We start from the raw sequence: 27,821 nt of genomic DNA, 5'->3' as shown, positions 1-27,821 counted from the left end.
GACTACTATTTCCAAACTCCCAGCATTCACATGATGCTCCACGCATCTGACTATATCTCGTCATTTGCTCATCGTCTTTCTTTCAGGTCACTCACTTTATATTTCTTACACTTTGTTGCTTCAGGGAAATTTTTGTCATTTGCAGCAAACCAGTCTCATTTACCATAAATAGAAGGTAACCGGTACAAATAAATATAAGCAAAGTCATGCTTACGCCATTCCTGGGAGAGGGCTCTGAGTCTGAGATCTGAGCTTACTGTTAAAGAAGGGGATTAGCAAGGGTTAGGTAGGGATGCTGAGGCCCGTTAGCACCCACTGAGACATTCCCCATGAGGTCATCTGAAGGACCGTAAAGACCTGAGAGACGGTCACTTTCTCTCCGTGCGAGTCGAGATCTAGGCCCTGGTGTGCATACGGATGGTCCACGCCCCACCCTTTGGAAAACGCTGCACTAGCGTGCCCAGCCCTCTGGCCATTCATTCCCAGGGTGGCTCTGCAACCAGATGACGTGACGGTAAGAAAACCAAACCTTCTGCCAAAAGGAACAAAAAGGAGTGAACATTCCTGGGTCAGAGCCTGGTGGAAACTCTGACCAGCTCCACAGGAAAGAAAGAAAACTTTGTCCTCCAGGAGCTTGGAGGGCATGGCCCCAGCTGTCGACTTTTTCAGGAGGCTAAACCAGGGTGGGGCTGGACCTTCAAGAACTGCTTTCTGTCCACCAACGACCACAGCCTTGGCCTCGGGCCAAATGCTGGCAGAGGGAAGGGACCATGTGAGAGGTCAGTTTCAGTCATTCCTCAGATGGTTTGCCCTGCTCTGGAAGGTGCCTGTAGGCTTGATCACCAAGGCCGAGTTGGCTGCACTCCCAGTGACCTGCTTGGATGGGTGAGGGAGGAGAAAGAGAGAAAGAGTGGGGGCAGGAGGACGAAGGGGGAGGAGCAGCAGCGCAAGGGGCAGGGGTGGGGGCGACTGGATTTCGTTCAGCAGCCCTAGGCTCAGCTTCCTGTCTATTAGCACATGGAAATCCCCCGGATCTTATCAAAGAATAACAAGCAACTTAGACAAAGTGTGGAGTCTCTCCTGTCTCAAGTTAAGCTTGCCATGGAGGTCCCAATAGGGCACCCTGGACAAGCTCTGCCTTGCAGCCTGAGGATGACACACAGGACCTCTTCCCTCCTTATCTCTCTCCCTGTAGGCTGTGTCTCTTGTGGGTCATTGACACAGCAGGAAAGTCCCCTCTGCTGTGAATACATCCCCAGGATGAAGAGAAACACTGAGAGGCTTGGCTGAAGCCTGGGCAGAACAATGCTCCAGGGGACTGATGATATCTGAGGGCAAAGGGTGACCCAGCAAAGGCCCTGGAAGTAGTTATTCAGGCACCGCTGGCCCAGGTTGAAGTTCACTTCGTGCTATACATTCGAGGGAGGACACTTCTTCCCTCTGAAGCAGTTCTGAGCATAAGGAGGAACTGACACATGGACCTTTACACGAAGAGGCTGGCAGGGCTTTTCAAAGATGTACAACGGGGGAATCTACGGCCTGGAACAGAGACGAGACATAACCAGGAGCCTGCAGCCTGTCACAGAACTGCAGGAACTAGAACTTGGGTGTCCCGACCACCCTGCACACCTGCGGGAATGGGCCCCTGCCCCTCACACGTGGGGCCTGGATGCAGAGGCACGAGCTGGGTCCTTCCATGCCATCGAGGTTGGCAGGGACTCAGGCACCACTGAGCCCGGCACTGAGACAGCGGCCTCACACAGGAGGTGTCCAGGAAAGGCCCACGGGGCTGCTCGGCCTCCCCATGCCTCCTTGCACTTACGCTCGGCGAGGCCTGAAGAGCCCCACCATGTCCAGGCACCACTTCACGCTTTCCAGACATGTCCTGAGCAAACGCCTTCTCCTTCAGTCCTCACGGGGGCCCAGTAGCTGGGTGTGCTGCTGCCCCATTTAAGTGGTAAGTATGACTTGAGGTTCAGGGAGCACGTTCACCTGTCCAAGGCTGTACCTGTGGTAGGTGGCAGAGGCCACGTGCAAAGCCAGTCTGGCTGGCCTCGAAACACATCTTTCAATAATATAAATGTTGGGGCCTCAGCCCCGGTGCCAAGTGGCTCTACTTCTAAGGGCTTAGCCCCTGCTCAGGGACCTTAACAGAGGGTCTGCTCCGCGTGTGTGGCTCCAGGGTTGCCCTCAGTGGGCCAAAGACAAAAACCAGAAGGTGGCACTGTCGATACTGCAGATTGCCTGGAACTCAGACTGGCCTCCCAGACAGGAACTGGGAGGCTGTGACCCACATGCCAGCTCATGGGGCCAAGGGCCAAGGCAGAGCTAACGAAGGAGAGGAAGCTTTCCCAGTTGACCAGCAAGTGTAGAGGGAGGGCCAACAGCTTTTGTAAGCGCCGCCCTGCCCTGAGCCTCGCCACCAGCTCTGGGTATTAGCATCCGAGGTCCCAGGTATTAAGTGCCTACTGTATGCTCAGCCTCTTCCCTGCTGGACGGTCCCACCCTGTCAGGTCATGACTCCCATGTGCCTAATGGAGACACTGTGGTTTAGGGAGACAGCCATCTGTCCAGGTGACATAGCGAGCAAGACCCTCACAGGACAGTCAGTGTGTCTCTCTCCCAGCAACATGACCACTCTGCTGTCCTCATGCCTGCAGGCTTGCAATGCAGAAGACCAGACTGGGCTGCTGGGGGTGGGCAGGAGACCAGATGCTGCGCTGCCTCACTAAGTGACCTCAGTGGCAGCCACAACCCCTCTCAAGGGTCTCAGGCTTATTTTTAGGAAGATAACCAGGCATGTGGACATTGTTTGTCAACAAAGGGGACCAAAGAGATGACCGTGCAGGTGTCTGACTGTGAAGCTTGACTGACAGAGGCTCTGTCTACGGCTGAGGGCTGGGTCACCTATTGACATTATTTTATCTCAAAACATGGGAGACCCGGACCCAAGGAGTGAAGAGAAGATGATCTGTCTCACAGTAGGGCCAGGCCAGGCGCTGGAGACATTTATGAGGAGAGGAGCAGGGCTGGGAAGAAAATCCTTCTCCCCACAGAGAACTGAAGAGTCTTCCTATCACTAGGAGAGTCACACCGTCCAATGTGGCAGCTTACGCCCACATGCACCTCTTTAAGTGAAGTTAAACTTTAGTTTGGCAGTAGCGCCAGCCACATTTCAAGGCCTCAGAAGCCACATGGAACTAGTCACACCACTCTGCATAGCCCAGATATACATTTCCATCATCACAGAACGTTCTATGGGCAGCGCTGGTCTAGAACCTCTTCTCTCTGAGGCCGAGAGTCTCCAGAGGAACAGAGGGTCTCACTAGGGCATCAGGGAGAAGATCCTGTGGGTGTGACAATTACTGGAGACAGAGGAACGGAATTAGCTGTGAGAGGACAGTAGAGAGTCTAGGAAGGCAGCCAGGGTCGCGTGAAGACGAGATGCAACAAAGCTGTTCGGTTGCTAAGAGTACACGTTCAAGTTTCGGTCTCGTCTCTTCCTAATTGTGTGGTCTTGGGAAAGTTATGTAACTTCTCTGTGCCTAGTCTTCTCATCTGGAAAATGGAGGCAATAAAAGACTCCACCTTCCACCTTTGTTACAAGAATTAAATAGGTCAATATTTATAGCATGCTTAGAATAAGATCTGACCCGGAGTAAGTGCTCTGCAAGTGTCCGTGAGGTAAATTGCACATACTCGCTCAGTGCTCAGGACACTACCCAGCATGTCAATCGGAGACCCGTAACTGATCCAGGAACCCAGGCCCTTACCAGAGAAGGGCTCCAGGGAGAGATCAAGCAGCTCCTTAGTGCCGCACGGGGGCCCCAGGATCCCGTTGTAGCTGACAGTGCGGGCACGGAGCAGGAGGCGGCAGGCGTGGTCCTCCGCAGTGTTGTTGGTGATGTGGGCAAAGACGTCAAAGTCGCTGCCCATTTTCATGCTCTCGCCCACACGGATCCGCATGGCCACCCCCGTCTCCTCTTTATCAGCCAGCTTGTTCATGTGGTTGGCCCTCTTGAAGGCTTCCCTCTCTTCTGAGGACCCTGCAGGGATAGGGAAGGGAGCTTGTTCACGGCTGGAACCTACTGCAGTTGGGAAGGAGGCTGAGGCATGGCATGCTGGCTCCTGAGTCCTGGTGACTCAGAGAAGCACCAAAGGAGCCCTTTCTCTACATTTCTGTGCCAGGAAGAGGAAAGAATATTTTCTTTACTTTCCACAAGTGAACCCCTGTACATCCCTCAAGACCCTGCCCCAAATAACCCATCTTCTGAAAAGCCTTCTTGACCATTCCTTCCCCCGGACGAATGTGTCATGATGTCTTCTGGAGTTTCACAACAACTTGGTTCATAGTAAGCACTGATATACAACCTGAGCTTTCTCACCTGCAGGGATTACTTCTCTCTGAATTCTTTTCCCTCCCCGCCCAGCCTGTGAACCTCTCCAGCAGGAATCGCTGCCCCCTTTTTTATGTTCTGTTTACCTCTCTCTTATGCTCCTTTTATTCCCCCCACCCTCCCCCCGCAGTGTTGTTGAGTATACATCTATTTCTTCTATCAAACCATCAGCTCTGGATCTTTCGGAGGCCAGGGGAAGCATCTTTTTCTTCTGTTTTATCCCTTCCATCCAGAGCATGGCCACTTAATACCCAACCCCTGGTCAGCTCTGGAAAGTCAGCGAGGGTCAGATGTGGGCAAGGCTATGGTCAGTCAGTCATGTCTGTGAACCCCGCTGTGCTTGCTACGCAATAGACCCTCAGAGAATATCGATCATGTTGGATTGGCTGTTGGATGTGCGCAAACCCAATTTTTAAAGTAAGCCATGTCTTTTGTTCCTCTACTGACTTAACACTAGTAGCAGAAGGAAGTCTTATCTTTATGTCTGATTGAACCCTTCTTATCTTTAAGTTTCTCGTTGTCCATTGCTCTTTTATGTAACCCTTCCTCATCTACCTTCATGCTCACTTCCCCAGCCGCATGGGAAACACTGCAAAAATAAACACAACCACGTTCCAGGAACTCCTCCTCTCTGGTACGAATATGTTGCAGAAAAAAGTGTAGAATTGCCCATTACCGTTGTAGGTCCCATTGCTGATAAGTACTGTTAATATATGACGTGGACATCATTAATTTTTTGATGGCTGGCCTCTCCTATATAATCATCTCCTTCAGTTTTATTGAGTTGAACCAACCAAAAAAGTGAGGCTTAAAAACCAAATGGAATCTTTTTGTGGAGTACAGAATTATTTTCCTAAATGAATAATCCTCTACCACAGTCTTCCAGTGTGTTTGGTAAGTTTGTACTTGTTTCTAAGGAATTTCTGAGAATGGAGATTAACCTATAGGTCATTGTTGTGTGCAGGCTGCCAAATAAAACACACACACACACACACACACACACACACACACACACACACACACACACTGGAGCTGGTAAAATGGGCAACTTATCTGCAAGGCAGGGTTGAAGGCTCTGAGCAAACAGGGCACCTACCCTCTGGGTACTTGTAGGTATGGGTGATGTCCTCCCGCTCGTCACGGCCCACACTCTTGGTACTGATCTTCAGCCCCACGACCAGGGAGTTGATGGACTTGTGCATGGACCCGTCATCCTGCTGGATCCAGTCCACCACATCAGCATTGACCTCTGCGTAGACAAAGGGTGCGTCGTACTTGGTGCTCAGGTCACCCTCCTTAATGGCACGAACTGGAACTGGGCCACAGCAGTATGTCCCTGGTTAGGAGAAGGAGGAAGGAGAGATGGGCCTGGGCTGAGGGGGTGGCGGCACCCTCCAAAACCTTCTGCAATTCAAACACACGTGGCGGAAAAAAATCTCAAGACCAGACAGCCCTTTGACTCAGGGACTCCACTTGTAGGAAGGCAGCATAGGGTAAGAACTAAGCCTGGAGACTCCGGAGCCCAACTCTGAGGGTTCAAATATCAGCTCTGCCTCTTATTAGCTGTGTGAACTAGGGGTAGTTACTTAACTTCTCTGAGCCTCAGTTTCATGTGGGGATGATATTTATCCCGACCGAATGAAGATTTGCATATATATAGATGCTACGCAAGTAATAAATAAAATAGAAGAATATCCCAAGGCCTCCTAAGGAACTGAGAGCCAAGAAGGCAGTGCGTTGGTCTTGTTTCCTGCCCATACAGAGAGCTGTGGTCAGGGCTGGACACATACTCAGGGAGCGGATGTTAACCGAATGAACATGCGGGCCGACGTTTATCTCAGTGTGGTTTACAACTGCCTCAGACTGATCACAAACTTAAAAGTTGAAGATTGGAGGCTAGGTAGCTATATAACTGTGAATCCATTTGATGGAACGTGGTAACGGCAAATTAAAATTCAAACCACAGAACACTACCTGACAGAGAAATGCTAATGACATATGGAGACGTGCCGGAGCCAGCATAAAAGGCCACACGCAGCCAGAGTTCTTAACCCAGAGTCGACGGACCCCCCCCCCCCCCAAGGCACAGCAAATGGAAATCAGGGGTCCGTGAACTTGAATGGGAAAAAAATTACGTCTTCATTTTCACTGTGCTTCGATAGCACTTCCTTCGATTGTGAAAGCAGACAAACCACAGACTCGGGCGCCCTTATGACTCATCACCCATAAAATCCATAGATATTTTCAGGCCGCTTTTCCTCACCTCCCTGCCTGTGCGGCTCTCCAGCGGGAATGTCGCAGATAACTGGAGACCCCACTGATGCTCGTCTCTACCAAAGCTATCAGATTTATTAATTCTGCTACTAGGTCTTATTATATAAGGTATACATTATTATATCACAGATTTATTTTTAAAATTTTTGGAAACTGCGTTTCAATGCAATTGGTTTACTTTGTAACCCTAGGTTACAATGAATTTAAAACCTGTGCTATGAATTTAAACCCTATACTATGAATTTAAAAATATTATTCTGAGAAAGGATTCATTTGTCTTCGCTGATTTTGCCGGGTTCTCCAACAACCACCCCCTGCCCCCCGACTTCACTCTCTCACCTACACACACACATATACAAACAAGTATATAACTGGAAATTACTGGAAGCTATGTGTGAATGTTAATAATGCTTCTTTTGAAAGGCAAGGACGAAGATGCAATTTGATTATTTTCTTCATGCTACTACTTATTTTCTGTTTTCCACGATGAGTGTGGATGGATTTTCGAATGATAAAAAAGCATATTATAAAATACCAGTGAGGATCCCCACGTTCGTGTGGACCAGCCGATGGCCTTTGGAGTCATCCGGACCTGCGTTAGAATGCCAGCCCTGTGCTCCCCAGCTGAGGGACTCTGGGTAAGTGCTCTCCAAGCCTCAATTTCCTCATCTAGGTAAGGGGGCCATGCTACCCACCTTCGCTCTTCTCTTGGGGTGTGGGGTCCAGGGCCTGCCACCCTTCATACCCTGGCTGCAGGTCCGGCCTGGTCATCCACGACTCTACCCAGCAGTGGAAATTCCTGTTGGGAAACAAAGCAGAGAACATTGGCCAGGACTCAAACTCGGACTTTCGGTCACCTCCCCTGAGTTCACAATTGCCTTGTCCTAAGCTGAGCCCAGCATGTCCCTCTGATACTTGTCTGTGAAATTTCCCCCATGGGCCTTAGCTCCCTTCTGCGCTGGGAGTCATTCTCAATGGCTGTCTCCTTTCAGTGACTCTTCAAGTCCAGCCGATGTGACTTTCTAATTTCTCAGCCCTGTCCTTTCTTTTCCGGTCCATAGGCTCTGCCTCATCACCACCTACCTGGACCATACCCCAGCCCTCCCAACCCCAGGCTCTGCCCCCAGACCGCCTGTGCCAGGTTCATCGACATGTTCCTTTCACAGTTTGAAGCCTTTGGTGACTCCTGGAAGCCCAGACCCTCTATCCTAGCATCCCAGGCTCCTAACAACATATTCTTCCTAATGCCCTTTCGTGTACCCTGTGTTGGCCGTCCCTCTTAGCCTTTGCTCATGCTGCCTGGAGAACCCTCCCCAAGCCCTGTTTCCCCCTGTCCAAATACTGTCCAACTGTTAATTCCAGTTCAAATGTGACTCCTCCGAGAAGACCTCCCAGGTTTCCTCTCCAAGGATCCTGGGCATCATCTCACCAGATCATCTCACTCTTGTCACCCTGGATCTCCCCAAATTCGTTGCGGAAGTACTCGATGAGCAGGTTGCTGTTCTGATCGTGAGCTGAGTTATAGTTGGTCACGACTCGGGTGGGGATACCGAGGCACCGCAGCACTGGAGGTGGGGGAGACACGATGGAGAGAGGGGTTAGGGGTTAGGAGTCGGGATGAGGGTCTGAAGACATCTGCTCTGCTTTGGGCTTCCACATGTCCATGTGTCCCCCAGTGAGCACTGTGCCAACCATCCAAGTGGTGAGGATGTATGTCATCCCCTTACTGGGACAATGGTGCCCACCTTGCCGGTTGCCCCATGCCCACTCTATCCCCTTCATGTCACAGCTAGTAGAAGAAGACTCTAAAAGATAAATCTGACAACACTCCTCTGCTAAATCTTCAGTGGCTCCCCAGGGCCCTCGAAGTCAAGGCCAGAGCTCCAGCTGTGGTCCCTTGGCCCTGTTAGGATCTAGCCCCGGAAGACCTCCCGCACTTCGTTCCAGCTACACTGGCCTCCTCGCTGCTTCTCCGGCCTCCACGTTCCCACCAGCCACAGGCATTTGCCTATGCTGGTTCCTCTTCCAAGCAAGCCACCCACAAGGTTTAGATTGCCCCATCGTTTGCATTCATGGCAAGGCGAGGGTCTCATCATCATTCTCAATGCACAGGCATGTGATGGGTTCTTTAATTAGTCCTCTGAGGGCAGTGAGGGATCTGCGTTCTTTTCTATCCCCAAAGCCCAGCATAGGCCTGACACAGACCATTTTGTCAAGTGACATTGAGTGACGTAGAGCGAGTAGGAAGAAGAGAGGAAGGGAAAGAGTGAAGGAATGATAGAGATTCAGAGCAGGAGCGAACAGTGGAACAGGCAGAGGAGGGACCGGGGCTTAGAAGACCTGCCATGCAGGCCCCAGCTGGTGCTGGCTGTGCGACCTGAGGCCAGCCCCTTCACCGATCTGGGCCGCGTTTCCTCCTCTGTAAAACAGGGTCAGGGTTCACGCGCAGCGTCGGCACACGTGTTGGGACACCATCGTGGAAGAGGAGGGCCCTGCGTTCACACCAAAGAACAGTTCACGGAGAGGTGGTAGTAACTGGGAAAGGGACTGGTATTGCAGTGACAGGCGAGAAAGAGACAGGGGGTCGGCTGGCATCAGACGACCGAGAGGCAGAAAACCCCGGGCACGAATCTCGCCTGAGTGGTGGTGCTGGGTGCTCCTGGCGGATGGAGCTATGGATGCTTTACTCCCTCTTTTTTTAATGTACTTTTTAAATGTATATTATTAAAGTAACATATTCTCAGGGTAGGATAAAGAAAGTAAATATCTTTAAAGAGGAAGTGAAACGAAAAGGCCCTGCTACATGTATCCTATAGGACTTCTGTTTTATTTTTAGTTTTGACTGCGGTTGAGTCTCTCAGTCAGGGATGTGACCTTTGCCCATCATCAACTAGGGCAAAGGCTTCCCAGATGGCCTTGGGTTCTGGCCAGGAGATCTAAGCAAGGAAGGAGCAGCTTTGAATCTCTACCTCTTGCCTGGTTCCTGCGCTCTAAGGCCTGGGCAGGGGCCAGACTTGCTGTTGCCCTTGGCAAAGGATGGTGTCCCAACACCAGGCCTTGCCCTGCCAGGCCACTAGCCTCCTGTCCCCAATGCCCAAGGAGCAAGACGCCACTCCTGTCCCAGGGATGGTGTCCCAGGAACCCTAAGGCCAGGAGGCTGCCCCAGAACCAAGTGCACCTGGTTCCAAGCCCAGCTGTGCTATTCACCAGCTGCGTGACCTCGGGCAAAGAACTTCCCCTCTCTGAGCCTCCTTTTCCTCTCCTGAGAGGAGCTAATAATAGCAGCTTGTCGGGATGCTGTGATGATTCAGAGAAGCCTGGGTGTGGGCAGTCTCAGATGCTCAGTGCCCTGGGTGAAACAGCAAAGTGTGTCACAGTGCCCATCACTGCAAATGTCTGTCTAGGCAGGGTCAGCCAGCTCACGGACATTGAGAAAATGCTCCAGGATCCAGCTGAGGAATCACAGCTTCCTGTGGGAACCCCTAACCTAAACCTAACCTGAACCAGAGACTGTGCTAAGGGGCATCTCCCCGGGTCCTACAAGCTCCCTGGGAATTAGGTCGGTCTCCACTGTCTCCATTCTACAGGTGAGGAAACTGAGGCCTGGAGACACCAATTCTCTTGCCCAAGTCCACCCAGGGATTGGAGGTGGAGCTGGGGTCAAGCCAGGCAGTCTGACTCCAGCCTCCATGGACCAATCTAGCGTTTGGCTTCCCAAAGAAACCACGGGGTCCCGGGGGTCAGGCAGCCCCTTGTTTGATCAAGTTCTCCCTGGCTCCGTTACACACCAGGCCTTGGAGGAGACTGCAAGGACCCCAACTCCGCCCTGGCTTTAGGAAGAAGACAGTCAAAGGTAAGATTTGCAGCTAACCCTGCAGGCGGTTACAGCCCAGGATTTAAAAGGCATCTGCAGGGGAGATCAGGGACCCAGGCCATGTAGGCGCGGTTTCTCCAGGAAACCCCCAGGGTTCTCTGAGCTGGTATGTTTTAGGGTGAGGGAGTTTCCATGAGAAACGAAAAGTCATAGGTCACAGGGGGCTGACAGTTACAGAGGAGTGGTGAGAGACAGCCTAGCTGGGAACCGGGGCCGGGCTGTTCCCACTCAGCCTGCTAGTGTGGAAAATGGTGCTGGGGCTGCTGGAGGCCCTTCCCTGGGCCTGAGCCCTGGTCTCAGAATCGGAAAAGCTGGGAACTTGAGATAAGCCTCTTAGATTTCCCGAGCCCGACGATGATGATGACGATGATGACGATGATAGTGATAATAGTAATTGGCAGCTGCAGTATATAAGTGTTTGCAGTTATGCACCTGAAATGATTCTAAACATTTTACACATGTTAACTCATTTAATTCTTACAACTACCCTAGGATAAAGGCACCATTATTATGCCCATTTTATATATTATAGAACCGAGGCTCAGAAGAGTTAAGTGATTTACCCAAGGATACACAGATGGTAAGAAGCAGAGCTGGGGTTTGAATTCAGGCCTTGACTTGAGTCTATGCTCTCAACTAGTATAAGATGCTACTAATCCATTCTCACAAGCAACATCATCAGCCCTGGAACAATCTTTCACTTTTTTCTGGGTTCAAATTTTCAAGATTTTTAAAAGAGATTTGTTTTCTCTTTTCGGTTTTAAATTGCTTTATCTTTTTCTCCTCTGCATTTTAGAATGTGCTTTCTTAATGCTGATGATATTATTATCAAGTTATTAATAGGTCATATTTAGTAAGAGCAACACTGGGCCAAGTTCTGTGCTGAGCAGCTTTATGTCACACTCTCCCTAAAAGGTAAGTCCTGTTGTTGTCCCCATTTTAGAGATGAGGAAACTGAGCTTCAGAAGGAAGAAGTCATTTGCTTAAGGTCACAGAGCAAGTGAGTGAAAGAGTGGGAATTTTAACTCAGGTGTACCTGTCTCCAAAACCCATATTCTCAACCCTGAGCCCATACCACCTCCCAAATGACATCCCTTGATCCTAAAAACCACTTGAGCGATAGTTGTAGAAAAGATCAGAGAACGGTAGCCACCAGCTCCAGGCAACACAGAACATGGGGGGCAGAAGCAGGAACGGACCTGGGGTCTCCTGTTTCCCACTCCAGGACGCTCTGCACCCCACTCCCAGGGCTCGCAGAGCTGGGGAAAGGTTCCCGGCACATCCCAGAGTGCAGCTCACCTGTGCAGGCCACAGCAGCGAAGACCCAGCACTGGCCGTACTTGACATTCTGGCAGCCGTAGTTCTTCCAGCGCCTCAGGATGTCCACACTTCCGATCCAGAACATGGGGCTGATGCCATCCCCGTAGTTGTTGTCCCAACGTCCCATCAGCACACCCTGGTCATCATTGCAGTTGACCTGCAACCAGCAGGGCATCAGGTGGACCAAGTACGGGAAGAGGGGGTTGGCTCCGCCAGGGTAAGCATGAGCTCAGCAGGTAGTGAAAGGCAGGGAAGGGCATTCCAAGATGAGGGAGCAGCAGGTACAAAGGTACCAAGCTGTGACTGACTGCTATGCATTGGACATGGTTGGGGCTGGAGCCAGGGGTGCAGGAAAGAGAAGAAGAAGGGAGGAGGTGAGGAGGGGTCAAGGTCACGAAGGCGATGCTGGGTGCTGGGGACGTGAATTTGTCTACTGCGGGGCAGGGGAATGACATTGTGTGATCTGAGCTGTACAAAGACCAGTTCTGGGCCCTGCCCAGATGGTGTCATTCCCCCTAAACTCCCATTCCCTCGAGGATTAAACCCAGCCTCCTGACCACAGCCCACAAAGCCTGTGCGGTCTGGCCTGCAGCCCTGCTTGCACCCTGCCCTCTCTCGCTCACTCCACTCCATCAGACTGGCCTCCTTTCTGCTCCTCGAACCTGCCGGAGTTGGTCCCTCCTCAGGGCCTTGGCACAAGCTGCACCCTCTGCTCGGAATGCTCTTCTCCCCTTAGTTATTACACCATCTCAGAGGTCATCTCTTGGGGAAGTCCTCCCACCTCTCGCTGAGGTTAGGCATATATCTGGGCTCCTTCACTGCTCATGCCATTATTTATGACTGTGCACCCACTCACATGACGTTTCGACTAATGTCTGCCTCCTCCCACCCTCCCACTAGAACATAAGCTCTATGAAGTTAGAGACCACACAGGTCTCATATACTTTCTCCGGTGCTTATGACACAGTGGCCCTTGATAAATAGTTGATGAATGAATAAATGAATGAATGAATTGTTTCGAGGGATCACATGGCATTACCTTCATCTGGGTAAATCTTGTCTTTCTAAATACAAGTTCTCTTAGCTGAGACTTACCCATCTCCTGGGTCCCCGCCCCACTGTGCCCTGTCATGGGGCCCTGGGGTGGGCCCTGCCACTCACTCACCATGCCGCTCACCACCCGGCCCACGTAGACAGGGTTGTTACGGCGGGAGCAATCGCGGCCACTGTCCTTCAGGAACTTGGGGTTGATGTCCAGGAGCATCAGGCAGATGTCCAGGATTCCATCTTCAAACTAAGTCCGAGGAAATAAGAGGAAGATGAAGGGGGTGAGAAGCCACCTCCTCCAGGATGCCTGCCTTGAAGCCCAGCAGCTATAGGGCCTCTCTGCTCTGTCTCACACGCCAGGCTGCGAGGCTTGGGCTAGGTCTGCCCTACCTCCGAGATGCCAGGCCCGGGACAGGGTGGGATGGGACAAAGGGGATGTGCCTGCATCCAGGGCCTGGCTGAAGGGTCCTGGGAATTTAGAGCAAAGATCACGGAGTGGGGAACCCAGTGTCCCTGTGGCTTCCCTCCCCTCAGAGTTACCTCAGGCCCTGTCCCTGACCCTTTCCCTTCTCTGCTCAGCCAAATATCCCACTTCCCCTAAGGCCTGACTCACCCTGCAGAGCTGAGGAATGTCCCTTTCTCTCCCACCCCACCCCCACACCCTGCTCTGATTGGAGCTGAGGTAGATTACATGCAGGATTTTTTTTTTTTAGGTGAGTCAACCCTTGGTTGACCTCACAGATTGCAATGATCTTGTCAATTTACAATCCATTATTATTATTATTATTATTTCTTTTATACCTACAGCACCTGGTCTTCCTAGGTGGTCTCCCCTCTAAGTACTAACCAGGCCCGACCCTGCTTAGCTTCCAAGATCAGACATGAGGTAGATTATAAAAATATAAATCTAATCTTATCACCCCTCTGCTTCTCCTGCAATCGGAGTAACATCGAGACTTTTTCCTGTGGCCTGCAAGGCCCTTCACGATCCGTGTCCACCTCCTCTTTCACCGCGCCTCTCATCATCCTCAGCCACACTCACCCTGCTCCAGGCTCACCGCCTCGGGCCCTTCACACTTGCTATTTCCTTTGCTTGGAATGTTCTTCCTGCCACTCACTCTATGGCTCACCCCTTTTCATCCTTACAACTCAAACGTTATCTTTATCAAAAGTAGGACCAACCCCCTCCTTATCACCTTCCACTGGACCACCCATCTGCCGTGTTCAAAGGCTCTTCCATCTGCCCTCTGCTCCCCATCTCTGTGGTCTTATCTCAGACCAGGCCTTGTCGCAGATTTCCTTTCATGTTACGGAACAGACCTGGCTTAAATGCTTCTGTGTCTCTCTATGGCCATCCGTCTGACATTCGGGCTGTTCACAACCTGGACACGGCTGACTTCTCCCACTTCATCTCCTGGGGGGTCCTTATAAGATGCTCCCCAAGCTACGACAGACTCCGTAGGCATAGATTTTCCCACCTCCATGTAGTTCCCTTTGCCCCCAAAGACCATGCACCCACCTCCTTCAAAGCCTAGCTCAAATGGTGCCTGTTTCAGGAACTGCTCTGACCCCCTGGGCAGTTATCCCTTCCTTCCTTTAGGTCTTATCATCCCGGATTGTGATGACTTCCGGAAGCTTTGAGAGGGCCATGTCCCAAGGCCTAGTGCAGTTTGGACACAGAACAGGAACTTGGAAAATGAAAGGGCTTTGTCCTGTTTCTCATGGGAGAATACAGAGCGCTGCGAAATAAGAGCCAATTCGTTTTTGGATGAATTTTAGGTAACCCAGTCACACCTCCATTTTATTTATGTCTCACAAAAGGCTACAGGGTTTGGAGGCAGATATTTTTGCAATTATTACTCCCAATATTCAGATGAGGAAACCTGAGGTAAGAGTCCCAGATCACATGGGAAAGACTTTCCTGTGGTCCCAAGGCAGGACTCCCTAAGACTGAACATGGACCCTGATCCAGGGCTGCTGGGAGAATCCTCAAAGTGAATCCACCCCTGCAAGCTAATACTCACTAACACACCAGGAGGTCGAGGGGCCAGGAGTGCGATGTCTCTTGCTTCATGACTTTTTGTAGCAATGTTTCAAGAATTTTTAAGAGGGGCTGGATGGTAGAGGAAATTAGGGCATTTTTTCGGAGAACCAGCCCAAGTTGGCCCCCTGGGGGATGAAGAACCACATGAAACAGAGAGGAGCCATCCAACTGAGGTCAGCCAAGCCCAGCTGAGACAGCCATGCCCTGGCTGGCCCAGAGATTTCCAAGAAATAATAAATGATTGTTATGTAGGCCCCTAAGGTTTGGGCTTGTTTGTTATTCAGCAGGAGCTAGCTGTTACATCCAGACCAGTGGGTTCTCAAAATATGGACACTAGACCAGAAGCATCAGCATCACCTGGGAACTTGTTAAAAATGCAAATTCTCAGCCCAGACCGAGACCTACTGAGTCAGAAACTGGTAGTGGGCCCAACGATCCATGGTTTACACACTTTTCTGGAGATTCTGAAGTATATTCAGGTTTGAGAACCACTGATCTCGATAATAGTTTAAAGTCCCTTCTCAGCACATGCCTAGTACATAGTAAGCGCTCTTCAAGTGCTGCCAATTATTTGGATATATGGCCTTGACTGGTCCCCTTCTCCCTTCTGAAACACCTGTCAGCTTACAACTCCTAAAGGCCCTCCTGACTCTTTCCCACCTTGAATATCTGGGGCTGCTGCGCCCAGGGTAAGTACGGCAACCCTTTGCTGTATGACTTCAGGCTGGGCCTAGGCTGTCTCTGAGCCTCCAGACATTTTAAGGCCCTTGAATCCTGACAGCATGGGGTGAGTGACCTTGAGACCTGCTCATACCTTTGCAGCTTTGACCGCTTCAGACCCAGGGCCCGGCACACAGTGGGCCTGAGAAGGTTGAGAGGGGCAGGGTGGAGCCCTACCTGCCCAAAGTTCCAAGGTATGCTCTTGATGAACTTGGCTGAGCCCTGGTAGATGAAGCCCTGCTGAGTGAGGACGTACTCCCGTCGCTCCTCATCTGAGTCCAGGTATACAGCATCCACTGAGGGTGAGAAGGAGAAGGAAGGAGTCTCAGCTCTGGGTCTGGTGAGGCCCAGGGTCCCTGCAGACCTGGCAGCCGGGGCACCAACTTCCTGGGGCCAGGTCGGCATCTCAGAGGCCTTTCTATCTTTTAATAAGAAAAACTAATCATTAATTAGTAATCCCATGTCAACAACATAAGGTGTTATCAGTTAGTGACAACAACGGCTGCCTTTTATCCAACACTTGCCACATGCCAGGATTTGTTTTTAGTGTGTGGTATTTATTAACTTTCTTTTTTCCACAAAAGCCCTATGTGCAAGGGATTCTAAAAAGCCCCATTTACAGACGGGAGAATTAGGACTCAAGAATATTTTACAGATAGGAAAACTGATGCCGAAAACAGGAGAGAGAAGAGCCCTGGACAAGAGCCCTGGACAGGAATCAGGTGCCCCCTAGCTCAGATCCTCACTTAGGTGACCCTGGGCAGGTCACTTCTCCTTCTCTGCCTACCTCTCTTGTTCCCTGTGAGTAAAATGTTATTGCAGATTTGAAAGGTGCTCTTTGCAAGCTGAAGGCCTGAGCCAGCGTGAGGAAGGGGCATGATGCAAGGTGGAGAGAACACCAAGAAAGGGTGACCGTGGCTCTGTGGAGGTGGCGTTCTGTCCACGTGGAGGGGAAGGGAGCAGGTGGCATCTGATGTCTCGATGACATTCTAAGCAGAGGACCAGAGACAGCAAAGGTGCAGCTGCTGGAAAATGCAGGGCACTTAGTTTTCTTTGACTAATAAGGACAGAAAAGGGGGCTGAGGTAGTTGGGGCCAGATGACGGGAGGTCAAAGTCAGGCTGACCTTTACCATCCCTACTTCACAGACTGGGAAGGGGAAATTCAGAACTTTTGGTGGGCCCTGGGCATTTTTGCTTCCATGGGCCCCTTCTTCTATTAAAAAATATATTAAAAATATATTTTATGATGACATTCGTATAATGATGAATGTATTAATATTACATATTAAAACATATTATCTAGCTGAAATGTTCAATTTTTGATTCTGGTTTTAAAATAAATTAACACATTTTTCATGGACCCCTTAAAGTATGGTGGGCCCAGGCACTGTGCCTACTAAAGACAGCTTGGGAAAACACATTCAGAAGCTGGCAAAGCTGGACCTAGGATGCAGCTGCTCTGGACTCCGTGGAGGCCATCTTCAGTGACCGGCACCCCAACTCTCATTGCAAGGAGGAAGGCAGATGTGAAAGTGGCTGAGTGTCTTACGTATCCTGCTCTTCGGTTCCAAAAATGGCGTCATCAGAATTAGCCTTACGATAAGTGATCTACTTGGTTATAAATCAGCTGGCAGTGTGGGAGAAAGAACGAAAGAGAAAGAAAAACCCGTGATATTTCCCTGTCGGAATGAGAGTGGCAGCACACTGGGACCGATGTCTCCGGCTCGGGTCTCCATCTGGTAAAGGTAGGTGCTCTGGGGACAGAAACTTCGCACATAAATGGTGCTTGATCCTGTCCATGTCGGAGCTCAGGGACAGGAGGGTCCCATTGACAGGCAGATCTTGTCCTCTCCCCACAGAGGGAGAGCAGTGTCCTTGCCCAGCGCCCCTGCCCCCACCAAGCCCAACTTCCTGCCTCCCCATCACCAGCTCCACCGCCTCCTCAAGGCTCCCACCCTGGGATGTGGGTCACTTTAGTCACTGTACTGCTTGGCCGACCGCCATGCCAACCCACTGGACAGGGAGGGGACAGTTCCGGAGGGAGGAGGACATCCCCTAGAACCTTGCTTCCCATTCCCTGAACTCTGAAACTTTGCCGTGTTTGTCACAGGGGGACACTGGCATGTTCCTGCTCCACAGGCCCGGCTGCTGACCAGCTGTAAGCTCTGTAGATTGTCAAAAATGGAAACAAGCAAACAGCAGGGCCAGCAAGGCCACGTCTGTCCTGAGAAACCATTCCATGTGGCCAGGGGAGCAAGAGAGCTCGTTGTCACTCTCTCCCCGTGATGAGCCACTGGAGATGACCTCATGCCCATGGGTGAGGGGCTAGATGAATGAACCAGCCACATGAGCAAAATGTGGGACACTCAGGCTCCTAAAAAGAATGAGCAGATGTATGCAGGTGATGTGGCAAGACCCTCAGGATGTATCATAGAGGGGGAAAAAATTAGTTGATGTAGACTGTGGGATCTTTTTTATGCTTAAGAGAGACAGAGGAACCCAATAACACAGCAATATCTCCAGGCACGTGCACCCGGATCTAAATTGCTGAGACCCCCGAGACAGTGTTTCCAGGGAGGGGAGTCAGGGGAGCTGTTTCTCTCTAGTGCTTGAAGCTTTTTACAAAGGGGATGTCTTCTCTGACTGCTATAATTAGAAATAAAAGCCAAAATATGTAAAAAAAAGAAAAAAGAAAAAATCTTTCTGCTCAAATATGTTATAAAATGTCCCAAAATGGAGAAGAAAAAATAAAGCAGTAGCCCTGTTTTTCTGATGCTGGAGAGGCCATGATTTCTGCCCCGGACCCAGGCTTTGAGGTGGGGGACCCCTCATCCCCAGTCTGGGACCTGCCCACAAGTCCTTTTTCTCTGCATTGCTGTGTAGGAACAAGAAGGAAACAGATCTGACCGCCTGGGTAGTCAGATGGGGAAACCGAGGCCCAGGAAGGGGTGTGGCAGCCCCTCCCTCCTCGGTGCCTCCAAGCTCTCCCCTCTGACTCTCTAGTTTTGTCCAGTATTGTCCACTTACTTACTGAAGGAGCTGCCAAGAGCCACTTAACTTCTCTGAGCCTCAGTTTCCTGTCTATGAAACGAGGACGCTGACCTCTAACCCTGGCATCGTTGAGCGGACTAATTGAGAGAGCATATGAGGAGGCACTTAGATAACCAGACTGCTCTTGCCCACCTCTCCTGGCTGCCGCACCCCTCCACCTCCCTCGGTTTCTCCTCCCAAGCCAATCTGGTGAGAGTTAGAACAAAGTCCCATGAAACAGAACCAGGTGTGGAGCCATGGCCCTGCGTATCCGCTGGGCATGCCGTTCCTCAATGGGGCTTCTGAACCTAGGCAATCTCCATGTACAGCTCCCAATACCAGGGAACATATGGACTGACACTTGGGTTAAGATCGCTTGGTAGCTGTGTGGCCTTGGACAAGTTATTTTGCTTCTACGAGCCTGTCTGTTCCTCTGTAAATTGGAATAACAAGAGTCCCCACATCACAAGGCTTTTGAGAGGCTGAGCACAGGGCTGCACAGAGAGGGCCTCGCTCAGTCCACTTTGATTCCCCCAACCTCAGTGGTCCGCAAGGGTGGGTCGAGCCCTGCCGGTCTCCCACCTGACCATGGATGGAGTGCGGCTCACCTGGGCACCAGGCGTTGAAGAGCAGGGTGAAGTGGCCCAGCACAAAGCTGGAGCCCTGGTAGCCGGTGGAGGCCTCCAGGCTGAGGCGGTACAGGCCGATGGGGGCGTGGGCGGGGCTGCTGAACTGCAGCGAGAGAGCATTGTCCTGCTGGTCCACCACCGAGGCTGTCCAGGCACCCTCCTCCACAGCATCAGACAGGGGGAAGCGGGCCTTGGTCCCAGCTTCCTTGCTGGGGGCTGGGCCTGCAGAGGAAGAAGGCAGGGGCTGTGAGCCAGGGGCGGACAGGGAGGCAGGGAGCCAAGGATGGCAGGGGCCAGGCACATGTCGGGGGTCCATGAGCCTGTGTTCAAGAACCAGTTCTGCCACTAACCACTGAGGGAACTTGGGCAAGAAGTTTCCTCTCCCTGACTCTTGGTTTCCCCATCTGTAAAGTAGTAATGAAAACTCAGTCTTGCAGCGTGGTTTTGTGGGAATGCATGAAAAGCTGCAGGCACACAGCAGGTCCTCAACGAGACAGATCCTCCTGGGAGAGGGGGCAGTGCAGGTTGGGGCAGGGTCTCAGTCACACTGCTCTGGGCTGGCATAACTTTGGACAAGACCATCCTCCTCTCCATCTGGGGCATGGACAGGAATTAGGCAGGTGTTCCCCAAAGGTTATCTGTTCCAACCGAGTTCTTTTACCAGCTAGCATCCTTATTTTCCTTTCAGAAATAGAAGCCCCAGCTCCAAGTAAGATCGGACCATGGTCCGCTGACATCCCCTCAGGAGCTTGTCTGAGAGACCCCTTGTTGTTGGGTGCTGGCCCACATGTCTAGTGTTTATTTCCCCCCATGGCTCCTCCACAGGCAGCTCTTAGGATTGATCATAGCCATCCCTCACCTCCCTACAGCTGCTTACACTTTATGAGATGCCTTGACACTTCTTGCATCCCCTAGGACCCCTTGTACAGGTGGGAAGACTGAGGCCTGAAAGAGAAGGGGTCTCCTGAAGATATCTCAGGGTTCTGTGGCAAAGTGAGAGTCTGAGCCCAGGGCTCTAGGCTCTGGGCTGACCCCACGGCACCTCTCATTCCCAGAGGATGCTCCCCAGCGGGGATCTAAAGTCTCAGGAAAGTGGAGAGCCTGCCTCAAACAGCTTCTTTTTCAGGTGGAGGGGAGGGCCTGGCCCACGTAGGCAGGTCTGAGTCATAGGGAGGGCGCGAAAGGGCCGGTCACCCTTTCTAGACTTGGGTGGTGGAGAGGAGAAACAGAACCTTCTCTGCTTAACTGGGCGGCTGCCCAGGAAGGTTTATTTTTATTCCTCCATCTCCCTCCCTATAGCCATGCCCACCACTGCTGACAATACGGGGGCCTGCTCACTGAGGGGCTCCCTCCCAGCACTTGGCCCTCTGCTCCCCACCCACACCCAGGCCCAAATATAACCATGAACTAACAGGCATGGCGCAGGCCTCCAGGGCCCTGTCTGGGTGCCAGGAGCCAGCCGAAGGCCTTGAAACGCTCCCTGTCTTTCAGCGTCAGCATTTGAGGGAGGCGATCGGCAGCACTGGGGCCCAAGAGACAGACAGCCTGGGTCTCGCTGTCCCACTCAGGCCCTGAGCTTGTGTAAGCTGGCCTAAGTCACTAGGCTTCTCTGATCTGCAATTTTCTCATCAAAGAAGAAAACAGGCTTAGACCACAAGCCTGGGAGTTTCTGATTCCAGGTCTGAAACTGGCTCTGTAACCTCGGACGAGCTATGTAGCTCCTCTGTGCCTCAGCTTCCTCATCTGTAGAAATGGGGCTGACTGCAGCACCTCATCACATGGTCAGTGCGAAGCTTAAAGAAGGTGAGACATGAAAAGCGCGTCACAAGGTCCCTGGCACATAGTAAGTTCTCAGCAAACCAGTTACTGTTTATTGTCACCGCCACCTCCTAACACTCTAAAAGACTCTGTGAGAGTTCCTTGAAGGCACTGAAAACAGTGACTAATATGTAGTAATTATGAAGCAAATGTGAGTTATCCTCAGTGTCACCAAAAGGGACCATTACAAATGGGAATTCTCAGGCCAATTCACAGATTTTGAGGACTGGAGTGAAATGGAAACTAAGGCCAACAAGGGTAATGTTAGGGTAGACCAGTGTCCCAGTTTGCCTGGGACAGCTCCAGTTTATGCCTGTGGTTTTAGCATAATTATTAATGAAGTCCCTTTCATTCTCGGAAATGTCCCTGTTTGGATGATCAATGGTCTGGTCACCATGGTCATGGCCTGGGCCAGGTCCCACAGCTATGGTCACTAGTGACATTCCACCCCCAGGCAAAGGTCAGGAAACACACTTCCCTTTCTCTTTGTCCGTGCTCACACACACACACACACACACGCCCCTTTCTTCCAAGTGGTCCTGGAGGGTGGGGTGAGGATGGGCTGTCCCCCATTCCCACTGGCCCTTCCACTGCTCACGTAAGCTGGGTTTGGAAATTCCTGGGCTGCGGTCATACACAGTACTCTCTGTGGGGTCAGAGGCACCACGGGGGTGTCTAAATGACACCCTCTGGGTCTAAATGACTCTGGGAACCTGAAGGATCCTGTCCACTATGCCAGACCATGGCGGTGAGGGTCCAGCTTGGGTGGGTGAGGGGAACCTTCCAAAGCAAAGCCTTTCCTTAAACTCATAAGGGTTCTTTTCACTCTTTGAGGCTGACCTCACTCCCACCCTTATACCCCAAACCCAGACCCCTCTTGGGGTTTCCGATCGCCTCCCAAACAGAGCTTAATCCTGTAATAAGGACAGTGTTTATCTACTGTGGGCTGTACCCCATAACAGAGACTGTCAGGTCGACTGGGTGACCTCGGCCACCTCTCTCCCCTCTCTGGGGCTTGGCTTTCCTGAAGAGGTAGGACAGTTCAATCACAAACTAGAATGTTTCAACACAGGAGCACAGGGCCCAGGCCAGGCCCAGGGCTGGGCGTTGACACAAGCCAGGCCTTGAAGTGGGAAGCCTGGCTTCCTGCTATTGTCCCTCAGGCTTCTCCAGCCCTGGGAAGGGTCTTGGTTGCTCAGACAGGGAAGCTGAGTACATTCAAAGATAGAGTGTCCTTCACGGCTGCCCACAGAGGCATGTAGAAGTGGCCAGGACTGGCTGGCTACAGTTTAAGATAAGTTGGTGAAGACTGGAGAACAGAGATTAGTTGCTGGGATGGGAAGGCCAGTTGCCTCCACAACCCTGAACTTGGGGCTTTAATTATCTAAAGCCAGGTTGCCTAGATAATTGAGAAGGGGAAAGAAAGAGGATTCCTTGAGAAAAAAAGAAACAAAAAGAAAGTGGGAATCATAGGCTACCCAAGCTCATCCACCATTCCAAACCAGGATCAACAAACGAAGGCCTGGCAGGTACTTGTGGTTAATAGGTAAAGGTGCCTGATGTGGGGTCACAGTGACGGAAAACGTCAACTCCGTGGTCAGGGTTTGAATGCTGCTTTTTCCCTATTCACTGTACGACCCGGGCAAGTAACTTGACCTTTCGGAGCCTCAGTGTTCCCATCTGTAAAATAGGGGCTCCTTAGGCTTCCGGGATGAGAGGTTTCCGTATGAGCGTGCAAACGGTAGGTCCTCCATGGATGTGATTTTCATCATCCTAAGCCTGACTCTTCTCAGAGCACCAACCGTTATATACTCCCACCTTCCATTTCATGGAAGGGAAACTGAGGCTAGAGAGATGAAAGACTAGCAGGAGGCCCCTCTGTTAGAAAGGGCCCCATGAGTGCGGGGTGTGTGGGGCGGGGGCCCCGGGTAGTGGGTGTGCCCCTGCCAGAAGGGGTGGAATGCGAGGAGAGGGATGAAAGGATGTCCGAGGCTGGTCTGCAGGCATGGTGATAAGCCTTATCAAACGGCCTGGCCTCGCAGGTAAATACCAAATACTGGCCTCGCCAGGCGGTGCAGTTCCTGCTTGCTGCTCTGTCTGCCCTCAGGGACCTCAGAAAGAGCTGATCTTTCCCACATAGGTGGCCGCTCGCTGACCTCAAGGGAGTGGTTCCCACCAGAAGCCAAAGCAACCGAGTTGGCATTAAAGGCCATTTTCCCAGGGTTGGCTAGGGCCTCGATGTCCCTTGGCCCATCACTGGAGCCCCTGGAGCAAGACGAGCAACAGCTACTAACGTCTACATGGTACTCCCTGGAGTCAGGCCCTTCTCAGGTAACAACCCTCCACCATGACTGCCTTTCGCAGGATAAAACTCAGGCTCAGAGAGGCTAAGCAACTTGCCTCAAGCCACACAGCGGGCAGGCAGCCCAGCTCTGCGCCAGAACCCGGGACTGTCCATCCAGCCCCTCAAGCCTGAGGCGGCCTCCCGAAGGCTGGAGCCAGCTGGGTTCTCTCCACCACCCAGACCCTGTCCAGCCCGATCCCAGAGGCCTGCTGGGGTCGTGTGGATTTGGGGAAGTGGCTGTTGATAAGAGCTCCAAAGTCATTTTGAGGTAGGAAAGAGCGGGCAAGATTTTGATGAACCTGTGTGGTAGAAAGCTGACCCCAGCCCTGGTGATGGCAGGTTTTTAGGCATCCAGGTGTCCAGCAGCACAGACTTGTTTACAAGGCTGGGTGGCCTAAGGTGACATTTCTTAGCTTTCTGCACCTCAGTACCCTCATCTGTGACATGGAGTTAGTGACTGCTGGGAATTTCTCAGGGGTGCATAGAGGAATGAAGTCACCTATCCCCATTGTCTGTCAGAGGACAATGAAATCACAGAACAGGGCGAATTAGGGTCGAGTGGGGGTGCGGGTACTCACCGGTCACGACACTGAAGGTGAGGCTGTCCACACCGGCCTCGTAGTTTCTGCCCTCAAAGTGCAGCGTCAGCCGGAAGGGCTGGCCCCGCCGTACCACCAGCCTCTCCCGGCAGAGGTCTGCCGTGTGGTGGTCACGGCCATTGGCCTCCAGCTCCAGGTCGCATCTCTCCAGAACCAGCTCTACAGAGACAGTGAGGGACATGAGCCATGGGGCATCCCTCAGCCTGCTGTGACCGCAACCCACCCCCCCGCCCCCCGGCACACACCTGCACTCCCTGGACATGGGGGCCTCCAGGGAGCCAGCCCTTTCTCGATAATGATGACTAGTCCTGGATGAAGGTTCTGCCACCTCCCAGGTGTGTGACCTCAGGCAACTCAACTTTTCTGGGCCTCAGTTTCCCCATATAACAGGATCTACCTCAAAGGGCTGTTGTGAACCACTTAGCATAATAAACACTTACTAAACTTGAGCTATTCTGTCATCACTGGAGGGTTAAAGCAAGCGCAGTATTTGGTATAGGTTGATTACACAGACTTTGCTTTTAGGTTCAATTTCCAATTTACAGGAAACACAGAGGATTGAGAAACATGTTCAACAAAGAACAATGACATGATCAACAAAACTCATTCTCAGGGAAACTATAGGCAAAGGATTTGGTTTCTTTAACAACTTAATTGCAAGGAAAAAAATGAGGAAAAAATGTTGAAGAGAGAACCTATAGATTAAGAGAAACTTAAGAAACATTCCACCCCATTGTGCTGTGTGGGCCTTATTTAGGTTTTGATTTAAAAAAAAAAAAAAAACGATTTAAAAACATTTACGTGGATGAGACAACTGGAAATTTAAATACTGATGGACTAATGTTGCTATTAAGGAATTTTTGTTCATTTGTTTATGTCTAAAGTATATGTATATATTCTTTAGATATATATATATATATTGAAATATTTACAGATGAAATTATGTGATGTCTAGGATTTGCTTCCACATAATGGGCGGGAGTGAGGTGGAGGCAGGAGTAGCGATAGTTGTTGGTGGTTGGAACTGGGTGATAACGTAGGCGTTTATTATTCTATCCTCTCTGCTATTATGCGTGTTCTATATTCTCCATAATGAAAAGGGTTTTTAAACAACAGGGGTTTTGGAGTCTGCTGGACCTGGGTCTCAGTGCTGCCGTGCTCCTGGACAGGTGTCTCTCCCTCCCCGTGCCTCCCTCATGGAAGCCTCAAAGGGATGTTGTGAGTCCCAGGAGAGGATATTGAGACACCCTTTTCCCCGGGGCCTATCCCAGGGCAGGAACTCGAGATGTGAAATTTTAATTTATAGTTTCAGAGGAAGCTGAAGACCAAGGCAGGGATGGGGGTGATGGGGTGGGTGGATGTCAGAGCAAAGCACAAACTTCTTAATTTTGGCAAGTTCAAGGTCAAGATTTGGAAGCCTATAGGGTGGTGGGAGTGGGCCAGGCAGACTCTCCCTGGAGGCCTTGAGAAGTATGTGGTCCCAACGGGGCCCAGGGGAAGGATTTGCTAAACGTCACCCAGCACGTCGGTCCTTCTCCTGGGACATCAGTCCAGGTCTCCTGCGTCCTGCCATGGATATCTCAAAAGAGAGGTGTGAAGTGCCCAGTGACTATAGAAAGAAACACCTGCCCCATGTCCCTTTCCACATTCCCTCTCCTCACACCTCCGTCCTGGGGGCTGCGGTGGTACAGAGGTCATCTGCAAATGGACATGACCCAAGAGGCAGCCGAGATGCTGGGTCCAGCAGCATTAGTGCAGGGACACCCTCCACTGTAGAAATCCCTCTCCTGGGATGGTAACACTGGCAGCGTGTGTGTGGGTGTGTGCGAGTGTGTGTGTGCAAGTGTGTGTGTGTGCGCGCGTGCACGCGCGTGCGCATGGGGGGCTGGTAAAAAATTCATTGAGCCCCTTCTCTACTCCTTTCAGCCTTCACGGATGTACCAAGGGCTGGCATTATCAACCGCGTTTTTCAGTGGGGAAACTGAAACTCAACAAGTGGCCAAGGACTAGAGTCACAGAACTTAAGGGCCAGAAGAGACCTAGAAGAACGTGTCTGCTCTCAGCACACTCGTCCTCCATAGGATGCTGGAACATCCTCTCCGGCCCTCAGGGCCAAGGAGTCGGCCATGGCTGACTTGAACGTCGCCAGGGACAGCATGCATGCCTCCTGCCGGCTGGCAGGGACTAACCAAAGCTAAGTGATCTGAGGCCAGGCCAGCACTCCCCGTACAGCGTCACACCACCTGGCACACAGCAGGGGTCCAGCCTCACTAGCTGACTGAAGGCAGGGACAATGGTTGACTAGCACACAATTTTACGGTTTATAACATGCCTTCATGTTTCATTGCCTCATCTGATCCAGGGAGGCAGGGGTTAATGCCCCGGGGATGGGGAAACTGAGGTCCAAGCCCACCCAGGACTGGGAGCCAGGCATTTCTCACCCCGCCCAACCCTCCTCTTCCTCAAATTGGGGACTTATGGATTGAGCCTTAGCCTGTCCTGACCCCCGCTACACTGGCAGACCCCTGAGACAAGGGAGAAACAGCCAGGCACAGGGTCGCGTGGTGCTGACCCTAATACTCACCCTCGGCCATGGTCAGGGGGTGTCAGCAGCTCCTCGACTCGGGGCAGGACACTCCAAGTACCGACCACCGGAGGCAGGCGCTGCAGAGGCTGAGAGCACGGGAACTTATAGCCCGCTTCGGGGCGGGCAGGGGGCGTGGCACAAGGGAAGGCGGGGACCTGGGGAGGCTACTATTGCCCAGTCTGGGCCATGCTCTGGCCTGGCCGGCTGGGGCAGGAGCTCAGGGAAGGAAGGAAGGGAAGCGGCCAGGCAAGGGCTCCCCCTGGGGGAGCGGACAGAGCACAGCGCTGAGACAGCAAGGGCAGGGGCACACGGTTAGACCAGGACACACAGACACTCCTGGACCCACAGCATCGGACCTTGGGTGACAGAGACACCTGGACACAAAAATACACACATGCAGATACAGACACACGTGGAGCAGACAGACACACAATCAGAGACATAGGGATGGGGCTACGCAGAGACGCGGGCATGCTCCCAGAGGTGCAGCAGACACACCTGGACATACAGCCACGGCGACGTGGCCACAAAATCAGATTAAAACCACAGAGACACGCCAGGACATACACACAGCTAGACGCACGGGTACCCACCGAAAGTCACCCACAAATAAGCAGGTGTCCCGATACACCCAGCTCACAGACACACACGGACAGACCTCGCAGACACCCACACAGCATCCAATGTGGACACCGAATCGGACTGGGGCGCCCACAGACACGCAAAGACGGAGACACCCAGAGGGGGGCCCACATGCGGACTCGGACTCACGGACAGATACGGACACACTCACAAAGGCAAGCGCACCCACACCTCTTCCCGGAGCAAAACCCAGATAACGTGCCCATCTCATCTGTCCCTCGGTCCATCTCATCATCTATCCATCCATCCACTCATTCACTCATCCCTCCCTGCACTTACCCCTCCCTTCACTGATCTTCCCTGCAGGCCCACTGCGTGCCAGGAGAGAACAACGCCAACTTCCTTAGGATTCAACCTCTGACGCCTCACACCGAGCACCCTGGGGAGCTGCCATCACCCATCTTGGTACCTCTGGTCCCCTCGCCTCCTATGCTGCTTCTTACCTACCATGAGGCCTGAGCAGGAAGTGTCCCTGGAGAGACAGGGGCCTGTGGG

At 51.9% G+C, this 27,821-nt stretch overlaps 1 protein-coding gene across 1 annotated transcript in view; it reads right to left on the bottom strand.

The window, feature by feature from the left end:
- The window catches only part of TGM2 (transglutaminase 2), a 31,744-nt gene extending 4,954 nt beyond the window's left edge, over positions 1-26,790 (bottom strand). The window contains exons 1-10 of the mRNA XM_016148286.2: positions 26,682-26,790; positions 24,077-24,256; positions 19,316-19,558; positions 15,854-15,972; positions 13,031-13,159; positions 11,845-12,022; positions 8,101-8,236; positions 7,367-7,470; positions 5,494-5,733; positions 3,774-4,046 (exon numbers count right to left, since the gene is read on the bottom strand). Coding sequence (XP_016003772.2) covers positions 3,774-4,046; positions 5,494-5,733; positions 7,367-7,470; positions 8,101-8,236; positions 11,845-12,022; positions 13,031-13,159; positions 15,854-15,972; positions 19,316-19,558; positions 24,077-24,256; positions 26,682-26,691 — 1,612 coding nt within the window. The 5' untranslated portion in view covers positions 26,692-26,790. The remainder of the gene's footprint in view (positions 1-3,773; positions 4,047-5,493; positions 5,734-7,366; positions 7,471-8,100; positions 8,237-11,844; positions 12,023-13,030; positions 13,160-15,853; positions 15,973-19,315; positions 19,559-24,076; positions 24,257-26,681) is intronic.
- Positions 26,791-27,821: the final 1,031 nt, after the last annotated feature.

This window comes from Rousettus aegyptiacus, unplaced genomic scaffold (genome assembly GCF_014176215.1).
Source record: "Rousettus aegyptiacus isolate mRouAeg1 unplaced genomic scaffold, mRouAeg1.p scaffold_m13_p_12, whole genome shotgun sequence".
NCBI classification, from domain to species: Eukaryota; Metazoa; Chordata; class Mammalia; order Chiroptera; family Pteropodidae; genus Rousettus; species Rousettus aegyptiacus.
This window is presented reverse-complemented; position numbering and strand designations above follow the sequence as displayed.